At 38.3% G+C, this 13,671-nt stretch overlaps 1 protein-coding gene across 1 annotated transcript in view; it reads left to right on the top strand.

The window, feature by feature from the left end:
• Nucleotides 1-13,671, top strand: part of prpf6 (PRP6 pre-mRNA processing factor 6 homolog (S. cerevisiae)) — an 85,603-nt gene that overhangs the window by 28,124 nt on the left and 43,808 nt on the right. Inside the window, exons 6-11 of the mRNA XM_072240916.1 lie at nucleotides 1,228-1,383; nucleotides 1,893-1,987; nucleotides 2,561-2,717; nucleotides 4,066-4,228; nucleotides 5,763-5,881; nucleotides 5,971-6,189. Of these exons, the coding sequence (XP_072097017.1) occupies nucleotides 1,228-1,383; nucleotides 1,893-1,987; nucleotides 2,561-2,717; nucleotides 4,066-4,228; nucleotides 5,763-5,881; nucleotides 5,971-6,189 (909 nt within the window). The remainder of the gene's footprint in view (nucleotides 1-1,227; nucleotides 1,384-1,892; nucleotides 1,988-2,560; nucleotides 2,718-4,065; nucleotides 4,229-5,762; nucleotides 5,882-5,970; nucleotides 6,190-13,671) is intronic.

Raw genomic sequence — 13,671 nt, 5'->3', positions numbered from 1 at the left:
GTTCTTCTAGCATGTTGCTTGTGTTGCTTGGATTTACACCATCTGTAGATTTTTCTCTTATTTATGTACTGAACCAAATCCATTCCTTTTGTAGCATTTTCTACTCAAAGGCATTGGTGTTCCTGTACCAGGCCATAATGTAGCCAGTCAGCACATTTTCCACCACACATCTATAGAAGTTTGCCAGTGTTTTCAATGATATGCCAAACCTCTGCAGACTCCTGAGGAAGTAGAGGCGCTGTTGTGCTTTCTTCGCAATAATATTTATATGATGGGTCTGGGGCAAGTCCTCTGAACTAGTGACACCCAGGAATTTAAAGTTACTGACGCTCTCCAGCTCTGATCCTCTTGTTCTCTCTGGCTCATGGACCTCTGGTTTTCCCCTCCTGAAGTCTACAATCATTTTCTTGGTCTTAGTGACATTGAGAGTTTGTTGTTATTACAGCACTCACCCAAATTTTCACTCTCCCTCCTGTTTACTGATACATCACCCCCTTTGATACAGGCCACAACAGTGGTGTGATCAGCCAACCTGTATATGGTGTTGGAGCTGTACTTAGCCGCACAGTCCTGGTGATAAATTAACAGTTAAAGCTAGTAATGTGAAATATTATATTAATTATTTTGGGGCTGTTTAAATAACCACTAATTTTTGCTGAAAAAGCAGCACTCCTTCCACTAGGACATCCATAGTTTGAAGGTTGTGCTGGATAGCTAGATACTTCACTGTAATCATAAATACTGATTGCATTTTATGAGATGCTGTGTTTTCAAAGTTTTTTTTTCCTAAATAGAATGACCTACCACCATCAGAAAATGAACCAAGTACTTTATTTCCCTTCAAGCAACACAAAAAATGCTGATGAACGCAGCAGGCCAGGTAACATCTATAGGAAGAGATACAGTCGATGTACCTTTTCCTATAGGTACTGCCTGGCCTGCTGCGTTCACCAACACTTTTTATGTGTTGCTTGAATTTCCAGCATCTGCAGATTTCCTCATGTTTGCACTTCATTTCCTTTGTTTATTTTAGAGTTGTTGATTCGTGCATCTACTGACACATTTTGACTACAAAAGTTTAAAATTAACCACCGTGTCAATTTAAATTAATCTATGTAACTGAGTTTATAGAATAAGCAAATAATTAATTTTGAGTGTTCAGGATTTTCTTATTATGATTCACTTAATCCATAGCAAAGTTGGAAATGTTTAATGTTTTCATTGCAGCAATTTTCTGGATTGACATCGCCTTATCCTGGTGGCTTGAATACACCTTACCCAGGTGGAATGACACCTGGAATCATGACACCTGGATCAGGAGAGTTGGACATGAGAAAAATTGGTCAAGCCCGAAACACCCTGATGGACATGAGACTGAGTCAAGTAAGTGAAGATCAATAAGGTTAAATGAAGGCCAAATTTATACAAAGTGAAAGTACCTCTATTATATAAAGTTTAGAAGAATGAGAAAATGCCTCACTGAAAAGTATAAAATTCTCAGAGGGCTCGACTGAGTGGTATCAGGGAATGTTTCCCATGCTTAAGAGTCTAGAATTAGGAAATTGCAGTCTCATTGGAAGCAGTAGGCCATTTATCAATAAACTGGCAAGGATTTTATCTTTTACTTGTGAATTGTCCATCCTGGAGCAATGTGTAAATAAGTCATTGATAGATTTCTGGAAATTGGAGGAAATGAGTTGTGGATAGATCAAGAAAACGGTTAGCAATGACCTTGTTGAATGCCAGAGGGAGTGGCCTATTTCTATTTCTTGTTCTCTTCCTTTATGGGGGAAAAGCATAGTAATTACAATTTCATCAAACTATTACAAAAAGATGTCTAACATCTGTCTCGGTTTTGCATCAGGAAAAATTAATGTTTTTTTCCCCTGAAGGTGTCTGACTCTGTTAGTGGGCAAACTGTTGTGGACCCCAAAGGCTATTTGACAGATTTGAATTCTATGATTCCAACACATGGTGGAGACATTAAGTAAGTGTATTTTTTTTGCCAATAAGATGTAGCTTTGATAATCACCATCTAATCAAATCTAATTTAAGCTGCTAGGATTTGTGACCTTAGGAACTTAATCCTTTTATTTGTTGCCTTACTCTATTTGGAAATTTAAACAAACATGCATAAGCCATGGTTTGCTATGAACATCTAACATTCTTCTCTTACTCCATCTAAGTAAACAAGAGAACTTCCAAGTTAAGGCCAACTCAAACAATGCTTTAGAAAATATTCCAGTTTTGAGCTTCTCAGAGGAAATGGAAATATTCATAATTTGTATTACTTGTAGGCAAAATGCTGGATAAGTGAGTTCAGAGCTAGCAGAATAGTAGCTGCCTTTTAGATGTAACAATTGATTTTAACCTGTGGTTAAATAGGGGATTTATTAAGTTGATAACTTGAGAATTTAAAAAAAAATTATTAGCACAGAAGTGCTTCATTTTACACTGCATATATAAATGGAGATATTTTATTTCCTTTTAGTCAACTTTGGCTAATGTTTTAATGGTTTACAAAAATATCTAATTACATTGCAATATTGTTTTATAACAGTGACATCAAAAAAGCCAGATTACTGCTAAAATCAGTACGTGAAACCAATCCTCATCATCCTCCAGCGTGGATTGCATCCGCAAGACTTGAGGAAGTAACAGGCAAACTGCAGGTGGCTAGGAATTTAATAATGAAAGGAACGGAGATGTGTCCAAAGGTAATCACTATTTTCAGATTACTTGTATTGAGCGCTGACTATGCTTTTCACTTGGGCATTTGACAAGGACTTTGTTTAATATTTGTTTTATCTAATTATCTGTATATCATCATATATAATGAATACCTCTTTATAGTTTTGTGCTTACTTTATAGATGTAAGAAAATCTGTAATTTGTAAAATCAAATAATTTTGCTATTTACCAATTGTTGTATAAGTATAATTGCTAAAATTGATTTTTCCCAGTTATTTTACTTGTGCATTGCTTCTCGAGGCCTGGTGTTAATTCTGTCATTCCCCTTTTACCCTTTGTCATTCGATATTAGGCGGAAATGAAGTGAATTTCTGGTGCATTTTCTAGGCTTCTCTGAAGCTTGTACAGTTTACTTCTCTTGTGTAGGATTATTTCAAAATCAGAATTATCATGCCATTTCTTATTACAGGACAACAATTTGCTTTGTGCAGCATCTTTGACAAGAATGATCTATACAAGGTGTATTGCAAAGGGGGTGAAATGCAGGTCAATAGCAAGGATTGAGAGATCATCTAATAGTTTTTTAGTGAATCAGAAAGGAATATGCAATGAGAATGAGAATTGTTTCTGGTCATTTTGTAGGTCTAGAATGGTTGAAATTTGCTGTGCACAAATCAGAAGTAATCTTTAAAAAATACTAGTACTGATCTCTGGTGATCAGAGTTGCTGTTATTTGCTGCCCACACAATTAGGTAGATTCAAGTTGCCCACTGATCCATTCTTGCAGTTATTTACAAATTGTCAGTTTGAGCCAATGCTAATAACAGGCTCAGATGAAAATGAAGATTCTTTGGATTAACACAAAGTAGAGTTTTGAATGCTGGAATATAGAATTAAGGACAGTCTTTAAAGAACTCAGGTTCAGCGGTATCTGTGGAGGCAGTGAGTGGATGTTGACTATTTGAGATTCTGTGAGATTCTGTGTCTGAACTGAGAGGGAAGAAAAAAAAAAGATTGCCTAAGAGGGATTAGGACAGAAGCCTCTCTCTACTTGCAGCTTGCAGATAATTGTGCTCCTCCAGTGCTGGACATGAGCAGCTCCAATATTTATCACCCCACCAGTGCTGGCTGTGGTCCGAATTTTCAAGCCTTTTTGAGTCTGGAATTCTATCTCTACATTTTTAAGATGGTTCTTTATAACTACTTCTTAACCAAGATTCTTATCTGATTTTGTTTGGTAATACTCCTGCAAAGTGTTCTGGTGCATTTTACTTTATCAAATTTTCTGCGTAAGTACTTGTTTAGTTTAAGTTAAACTCGTTTATAAAATTGAACTACAGTTAGCATAGATTTATGTTCAGTTTATATTTCTAGAGTGAAGATGTTTGGCTGGAGGCAGCTCGATTGCAACCTGGTGATACAGCTAAAGCAGTGGTAGCAAACGCTGTCCGTCATCTGCCACAATCTGTTCGTATATACATACGTGCTGCAGAATTGGAAACAGACATCAGAGCAAAGAAGCGAGTTTTGCGAAAAGGTAAATACCAAGTTTGCACTTAAACATTTTGCATTTTTTGGTCTAATCATCTTCATTTACAAAGAGAGAAAAAAGACATTTGGAGAAAGTGCAGAATTTTTCATTTGCCATTGGGATTTATTTTAAGTAATCTGGAAGGCAGGTAGAATATTAGTTGTAAAGAACCTATCCAAAACAGTTAGTTAGCTAATTCTACCTTGAGTTTTCATGAGTGTTCTTGGCCTGTTTGGCAACATACTAAATTCTTTGAGACTTCCTTTAAGCTTTCCAGGTTTTAATATACTGGTATGTAATATCTAATAAACATTAATTTAAAGTGTGTTTGGGTAATAATAGCAGTAACGGCCAGTCGTCTGAGAAAAATTTCCATTCAGGTATCACCAAAATCCTGAGCATGCTGTATTTGGATTCCTGTTCCTTGTAGATGTTTTTATTTGATTCCAATTGATTTTGATTGCTTTAGTCCTATCAAAATTAATCTAATTTCTCAAACAATATGTTACTGATAGAAATATCTGTTTAGCAGATATGTGTATATCTATACTTTTAGAGACAATGCCATATTAAATAAATACATGAAACTAAACATATGAACAGTATAAAGCAAGCTTTTATAAGTTTTTCATCAGCTGTGAATTGTACTGCTCACTGTTTTTGTTGGCCTCAAAATTGAATCTTCATGTTTGTCCTTGAATTATCGTTTTGCACTGTAAAGAATTTGTGTTAGAATTACTCCTGAAGAAGCCCAGCTGTTCTACATAGAAAATAATTTTCCCACTGAAGAAAACTCCTTTTTAGAACGCAGTTAGCAACATATTTTGATGATATTTTAAAAGAAAACTGAGAGATGCAGAGCATACAAAGACACATCTGGAATCATCTCTTTAATTTTGAATTTGGTGGTTTTGGCTAAAGTGTTATGTGGATGTGTTTTCTTAGATTTTTAATAAATTTGATCAGAAAAGGAATGTAAACTAGTGATCTCATATTGATCGTAGTTAATGGATTTTTTTCCTGTTATACGGGTAAATTTTGTATGTCTGAGAACACATGAAAAATAGATTTTTTTTGTTTGTTGTATTTCTTTCATATACCTGCACTACTGCTTTAGATCCCATTTGGTTTAAAGCTGCTTATATTAGACTTGTTTTGTAACACAATTAAAATGAGCAATATTATAATGATTTTGCAACCTGTGAAATAATTTATTATGCAGTTTTAACTATTGCAGTGCACACAATTATTTGGTGTGTATTTGGGCAATTAATAGTTTTGAAATTTCAATCTCTTAGAACGAGAATTTTATATAAATAATGAAAACAGATTTGTTACATTTATAGTAGAAAATTAATTAGTTTCAAAAGCAGATTTTCATGCCTCTACCTTTATACTACGTGAAAACATATAAATGCAATGGAAGTTGTACTATTTTATAACAGGCCGGTTATGTTTGCTTTTTGGTTGGGGTTGTGGAAGTGGGTAGTTTAGTCAATGTGTAGTTGTCCAATTACTTATATTTAAAAACATTCTTCAGCCCTAGAGCATGTACCAAACTCAGTGCGGTTATGGAAAGCAGCAGTTGAACTGGAGGAACCTGAGGATGCACGGATTATGCTCAGTAGGGCTGTTGAATGCTGCCCCACGAGTGTTGAGGTAATTGCATGTGTCAGAATTAAATGTTAACTTGTACTTCACATAAACAATTTATGGAATTGCATGTTTGAAGTTCTTCTGTTTTATAGCTTTGGCTTGCCTTAGCAAGATTGGAGACCTATGAAAATGCTCGGAAAGTTCTTAACAAAGCAAGAGAGAACATTCCAACTGACAGGCATATTTGGATTACTGCAGCAAAACTGGAAGAAGCTAATGGAAATACTCAAATGGTAGACAAGATCATTGACAGAGCTATTACTTCACTTAGAGCAAACGGAGTGGAAATTAATAGAGAGCAGTGGATTCAGGTAATTATTCATCTGAAAATAAGTGCCAACGATCATTTCTCTTGTACTAAATCATCTGTTTAATTCTCTCAGGTGAAACTGATATATTTGTGGTGTAGTAGACCCAGACTAAAAATTCATGGTCTGCTACCCATATGTTTTATACCATGCAGTAAGTAGTTACTGTTATTGGATAGCTCACTGGGTGATGTTATTGATAACGTTGAAGAGCTAATGATGATAACACTAGTGAAGGGCAAATAATTCACAAAAAGGAATAATAACAGTCCCATGACATTCCATGGTTTTTTTTTCGTTGAGGTTATTTGAGATTTTTATCAGAATCAGATTTAATATCACTGGCATGTCATGAAATTGTCTTTGCAGCAGTAGTACAATGCAATATATTATAACGGAAAAATACACAATTACAGCAACTGTAATGGCAGAGGGGAAGAAGCTGCTCCTGAACCGTTGAGTGTACGCCTTCAACTCCCTTTCTGATGGTAGCAATAAGAGCAAGTCATGACCTGGGTGATGGGGTTCATTAATGATGGATGCTGCATTTTTGATCGCTCCTTGAAGATGTCCTGGATACTATAGAGGCTAGTGTCCATAATGAAGCTGACTAAGCTTGCAACTCGATCCTGTGCAGTAGACCCTGCTGTGCAGTAGATCCTGTCCTTCCCCCGCCCCCCCCCCAACCCCCCACATACCAGACAGCGATGCAGCCAGTTAGAATGCTCTCCAGGGTACATCTGTAGAAGTGTCCTCAAATTCCTGATAGCTGCTTCTTAAGCTTCATATAATGATGTGAAACAATTTCTTTCAAAGAACTTCTCAACTTTCATTTTGGTTTCATTAATTTTACTATTTAATAAGCCACTGAAGCTATCTCTTCACTGCAATAATCTTGTCCTTTTCAACCGTGTTCTTGCTTTCCCTGTCCTGCAGTATCAATGGAAACATTTGACCTTCCTTTGAAATCAGTTAAAAAATTACCTCTTAAGTTCTCTAGTGCTGTAAAGAAACTTGTCAACTCTCTTAAGCCTAAATTGTTAAGGAGACATTTCAAACTTTTAAGTATTCTCCCAAATCTTAAGATAATGTGTCTAAAATTTGAAGCCAATTTTAATAAATGGTTACCTGGAAACAAACAAATCTCAAGGTTGTATAGTTTATACATTCTTTGATAGTATGTACTTTGAATCTTTGAGTAAGTACCTGACAGAAAAACATATGAATGAAAATATTTTGAACTTTACCAAGTTTTAATAACTAAAACTGCCAGAAAAAAGTCACTTTCTGTTATTAACATTGTTGTAATTATAGCCCCACATCTACTCCACATGCCATTTTGCCCACCTGGTAATACAGCATGGGATCACAAATGGATCCTTGAAGATCAGCACTTGAGCAGCTGGTAGGCTGGGGGAACTCAAATAAACATTAGATTGGTTCGGGCATTAGCTTGTCATGATGCTGAGCGAAGATTAAACACTGCATCAGGGACCTGCCATAGGAAATGTATCCAAAATTATGGATCAATCCAGAAAATTGATTACTGAAGGAAAAAAATAATTTCTGCCAAATATCTTAAGGTACTGATTTTTGTTTTTCTGCCTGGCCTGCTCAAAGAACCCCTAGAAGTTCAAAAAGTACATTGTTGTACTGTGGAGCCAGAGAATAACTTGTATAGTCTTTTCTCAGGTCAACTAGAAACATATTCATTTAATTGATCTGGCACCTCAGGGAGAGAGGGGTGTATGGGAGTTGTATGCAGGCTTCCAAACAGTAGCCAGGATATGGGGTACAAACTATAACAGAAAAGACGTGTTTAAAAAAAGGCAGTGTTATGATTGTCATGAGTGATTGTGATATGCAGATAGGTTGGGAAACGCAGGTTGGTGCTGCATCCCAACAGAGCAAATTTGTAGAATGCCTACGAGATGTGTTTTTTTTTTAGAATAGCTTATGGTTGAGCTCACAGGGGAGAGCAATTCTGGATTGGGTGATGTGCAAGGAGTTAGATTGGAGTTTATGATAAAGGAACCCTTGGGAGGCAGTGATGATAATATGATAGAATTTATGCTGCAGTTTGAGAGGGAGAAGATAAAGACAGAGTTATCAGTATTACATTAGAGTAAAGGGAATTACAGGGGCATGGGGTGACGAGCTAGCCAAAGTTGATTGGAAGGAAACACTTAACAGGGATAACAGCAGATCAACAATGGCTGGAGCCTTTGGGAGCAATTCAGAAGGCACAGCTTAGGTACAACCCAAAGAAGTAGTAGGTATTCTAAAGGGAGGATGAGGTAACCGTTGCTGATAAGGGAAGTCAAAGATAGCATAAAAACAAAGGAGGGGGCATATAATATAGCAAATATTAGTCTGGGACTGGAAGCTTTTAAAAAATCAACAGAAGGCAACTAAAAAAGCTATAAAGAGAGAAAAGATGAAATATGAAGATAAACTTGTCAGTAATATAAGATACCAAAAGTTTTTTCAGATATATAAGAGTAAAAGAGAGGCGAGAGTATCGGACCGCTGGAAAATGACTTTGGAGCAGTAGTAATGGGCAACAAAGAAAGAGTGGATTAACTTAAGTAGTTAGTAGTGGAAGACACCAGGAGTGTGCCAAAGGTCCATGAGTATCAGGGAGCAGGGGTGAGTGCCATTGCGAAAAAGTACTAGGCAAACTCAAAGGTCTTAAAGTGAATAAGTTATGTGGACCAAATGGACCACATCCCAGAGTCCTGAGAGAGTTTGCTGAAGAGAAAACGGGTACCTTGGTCATGATCTTTCAAGAATCACTTGATTCTGACATAGTCCTGGAGAACTGGAAAATTTCAAATGTCACTCCACTCTTTAAGAAGGGAGGAAGGCAAAAGGAAGGAAATACGCCAGTTAACCTAACCTCAGTGGTTGGGAAAGTGTTGGAGTCTATTATTGGGGATGAAGTTTCAGTGTACTTGGAGACTAATGATAAAATAAGCCAAAGTCAGCATAGTTTCTGTAAAGGGTAATCTTGCCTGACAAATCTGTTAGAGTTCTTCAAGGAAGTAACAAGCAGGGTGGACAAAGGAGAAGCAGTGGATGTCATTTACTTAGATTTTCAGAAGGCGTTTGATAAAGTGCCACACATGAGGCTGCTTAACAAGACAAAATCCTATGGCATTACAAGAAAGATACTGGCATGGATATCAGAATTGGCTGCAGGCAGGAGGTAGCAAGTGGGAATAACAGGGGCCTTTTCTGGTTCGCTGCTGGTGAATAGTGGTGTTCCTCGAGGCAGTATTGGGACTGCTAATTTTCACATAGTTTGTCAATGATTTGGTTAATGGCTCTATGGTAAAGTGCAGTTGATAAGAAAATAAGAGCAGAGGAAGCAATGTGATTGCAGCAGGACTTGGACGAATTGGAAGCATGGGGGGAAAAAGTGGCAGATGGAATACAGTGCTGGGAAATGTATGATAACGTATTTTGGTAAAGGGAACAATAGTATGGACTATTAGCTAAATGAGGAGAAAATTCAAACATCATAAGTGCAGAGGGACTGAGGAGTCCTTGTGCAAGACTCCTTGAAGGTTAACTTACAAGTTGAGTCTGTGGTAAAGAAGGCAAATGCAATGTTGGCATTTTTTTCAAGGGGAATAGAATATAAAAGGAGATCATGCTGAGCCTTTATAAGACATGAGTCAAGTCACACTTGAAGTATTGTCAACAGTTTTGGGCCCCATATCTCAGAAAGGATGTGTTGTCATTGGAGAGAGTCCAGAGGAGGTCCTTGAGGATGATTTTGGGAATGAGGGGTTAACATATGAGGAGCGTTTGACAGCTTTGGGCCTGTACTCACTGGAATTTCGAAGACTGCTGGGGGGGGAGGGGGGGCAGGGGAATCTCATTGAAATCTACGGAATGTTGAAAGGACTAAATAGGATGGATGTGGAGAGGGTGTTTCCTATGGTGCGGGTATCCAGAACTAGAGGGGCAGCCTCAAAATTGAGGGGTGACCTTTTAGAGCAGAGGTAAGGAGGAATTTATTTTGGCCAGAGGGCAGTGAATTTGTGGAATGCTCTGCCACAGACTGAAGTGGAGGCCAAGTCCATAGGTATCTTTAAAGCAGAAATTGATAGTTTCCTGATCGTTCAGGGCATCAAAGGATATGGCGAGAAGGCAGGTATATGGGGTTGAGCAGAATCCCGGATCACGCATGATGGAATGGCGGAACAGAGTCGATGGGCTGAAAGGCCTAATTCTGCTTCTATGTCTTATGGTCTTAACTATTATACGTCAGTCTTTACTGTGGAAGATACTAGTAGTATGCTAGAAGTACGAGTGTGTCGAGGCAGAAGTGTGTTGTGGTGATTACTATGGAGAGGCTGCTTAGAAAGCTGAAAGGTCTGAAGGAAGATAAGACATGTAGACCAGATGCACTACGCCCCAGGGTTCTGAAAGATGTAACTGAAGAGATTGTGGAGGCATAAGAAATGCTCTTTCAAGAGTCGCTAGATTCTCAAATAGGCCAGTTAGCCTGACTCCAGTGGTTGGCAAGATGTTGGAGTCTAATAAGGATGAGGTTTTAGGGTACTTGGAGGCATATGATAAAATAGGTCGATGTTAACATGGTTTCCTTAAAGGAATGTGGTCTGACAAATCTGTTGGAACTCCTTGAAAAACTGACATGCCAGAAAGACAAAGGCGAGTTAGTTGATGTTGTTTACTTGGATTTTCAGAAGGCCTCTGACAAGGTGCCACCCATGAGGATGCTTAACGAGCTGATAATATTACAGGAAAGATACTATCATGGATGAAAGGTTGCTGACTGGCAGGAAGCAAAAAGTTGGAATAAAAGGGGCCTTTTCTGGTTGGCTGCCAGTGACTCGTGGCGTTCCGCCAGGGATAAGTGTTGGGACCACTTCTTTTCACATTGTGACAGTGATTTGGATGATGGAATTGATGGTTTTGTGGGCAGGTTTGTGGACAATACGAAGATAGGTGGAGGGACAGGCCATGTTGAGGAAGCAGGGAAATTTGTTTAAGAGTTTACTTACTGTGGTAATGGTATCTCCAACTGCCACATTACTCAAGGATTACCTAAATTACCTTGCATTTGTGTCTGACCTACCTGGTGAAGAAGAATTACAAAATTCTGGAGGAACTCAGCAGGTCAGGCAGCATCTATGGAAATTAATAAACAGTCAACATTTCAGGCCAAGACCCTTCTTCAGGCATTTGTGTATTTAAATGCTGCCTGACCTGCTGAGTTCCTCCAGTATTTTGTGTGCTTTGCTCCGGATTTTCAGCCTCTGCAGAATCTCTTGTTTATGGTGGAGTGTCAGTATGCTTTCGTCTTATAGTATGCTTTATCATGTAACGTGCAAGTTGACTGTTCAGGTTACGGCTGTGTCTGAACAATCAGAAGTAAAGAGTTAGAGACATAAGAAACTTCAGCTCGGTTTAATACTGGTGGATGACCTTGCTGGAATAGCCTAAAAAGAAGCTAGAATCTGAAAGAACAACCGAATCACTGCTATGGATTCCTCTTTCAAATCCTAGTCCCGAAGAGGAATCTGTAGCAGGGATTTGGCTCTTCTTCCAAATTCTTGCTTCCTTCTGGGCTAGGGTTTGATAAAAGAGCCAGGATTAGTCCCATAGTGAACTGTTCCTTCATTCCATTAATACCATGGACACTACACTTTCACAATGCGAACTCTACCTTGGATGCACCAACCTACATCTACTACCCCTTGTCACCCTTGTTATTAGTTCTTTGGATGGAAGAATTTGTTTAAGGAGAAAAGTTGAAGATCAGTGAAAGGCCTCAATGGTTGATGCCAAGGCTACTTTCTGTAATTCTATTGAATGGATAGGCAAATTGGCTTGCTTCAGTTTTTTGTTTTAATTTTATCCTGTTTTTATTTACTTAAGGGAAATGGGCAAAGCAATGCACTTTGAGTTACCTTGTCATCAGAGGCTCCAATGTGTTAAAATAATGAAACGTTTATAAAACTTGGCTGGAAAAAGATTTGATCAAAAATTGGTTGAGTTCTTGTCTGCCTTACAATTGGATACCAAATTAAACTACCAATTAAAACTTCAGTTGTCAATATCCTTTTCTTTGTCTCCGTATGCACGCCCACCTTAAAATTTGATGATTAGCCACCTGCCTTAACTTCTAACTAAATTTTCAAAGTTTGGTTTCTACATAATGCTCTATAAAGCAAGCCGCATTCCCTCAGAGCATATTGTATGCTATGTAAATTCAGATGATTCTACTGACTACAGTTGACTCTTAAAAGAATTTAATTTTCAATGCAATCATTTAATTTGTAGTGCAAGTGATACCAAAATGTCTAAAGGAATCATGTCTCAGAACAGTTGTGATATCAAAATTTCTTTTATTTGCCAATAATGACATTTATTTGTCCAGAACCAGAATATTCTTTCAAATTAGTTATGTTTAAAATGCTAAAATACTTATTTTAAATAACTGATATTGAGAATGTTATTGGGAGTATATTGTACATTCAGAGCAATATATTCAGAGTGTTATTTAACGCTATGTTATCTATTTTATCTTTCTGCTAGAGTATTCCATGTTTGGAAATGTGACTGGTATTTTATCCTCTCCACTCATATCCAGAAATCTGTCATATAATGACTCTTGGGAACAGATCTTGTAGCCTTAGAAACATAGAAAACCTACAGCACAATACAGGCCCTTCATCCCACAACGCTATGGTGAACATGTACTTACTTTAGAAATTACCTAGGGTTACCCATAGCCCTCCATTTTTCTAAGCTCCATGTACTTATCCAGGAGTCTCTTAAAAGACCCTATCATATCTGCCTTACACCACCGTCGCCGGCAGTACATTCCACGCACCCACCCTGACATCTCCTCTGAATGTACTTCCAAGCACCTAAAACTGTGCCCTCTCATGTTAGCCGTTTCAGACCTTGGAAAAAGCCTCTGACTATCCACACGATCAATGTCTCTCATCTTCTTATACACCTCTATCAGGTCACCTCTCCAAGGAGAAAAGGCCGAGTTCACTTTTCTCTTTAGTGGTTTGAACGGGGCACGACTGTGCAAGCGTGCAGATGTCAGCCAGTGAGAACAGCGAAAAGAGTTTAAAAGGAAGACGGATTTATACAGCGGGCATTGGAGTACAGGGAGACAGAGTAGGAAGGCTTTGGCTGAACGGGGCTTCGGTGATAACAAATCCAGGTGGAGTAGGTTATCTGTGTAGAATACAGACAGGAAGAATGTGTGTGAGGCAGGTTTTCTGTGCTCAGTATCAGATGTGGGAGGTCCAGGAGACTCCCAGCTTCCCAGACGGGCACATCTGCACCAGGTGCGTCGAGCTATAGCTCCTTAGAGACCGTGTTAGGGAACTGGAGATACAGCTCTATGACCTTCGTCTGGTCACGGAGAGTGAGGAGATGATAGAGAGGAGCTATTGGCTGGTAGTCACTCCGGGGCCTAGGGAGACAAAT

This window comes from Mobula birostris, chromosome 2 (genome assembly GCF_030028105.1).
Source record: "Mobula birostris isolate sMobBir1 chromosome 2, sMobBir1.hap1, whole genome shotgun sequence".
Taxonomy (NCBI): Eukaryota; Metazoa; Chordata; class Chondrichthyes; order Myliobatiformes; family Myliobatidae; genus Mobula; species Mobula birostris.
The sequence above is the reverse complement of the archived record's forward strand: the minus strand, read 5'-3'. Positions and strand labels throughout refer to the sequence as shown.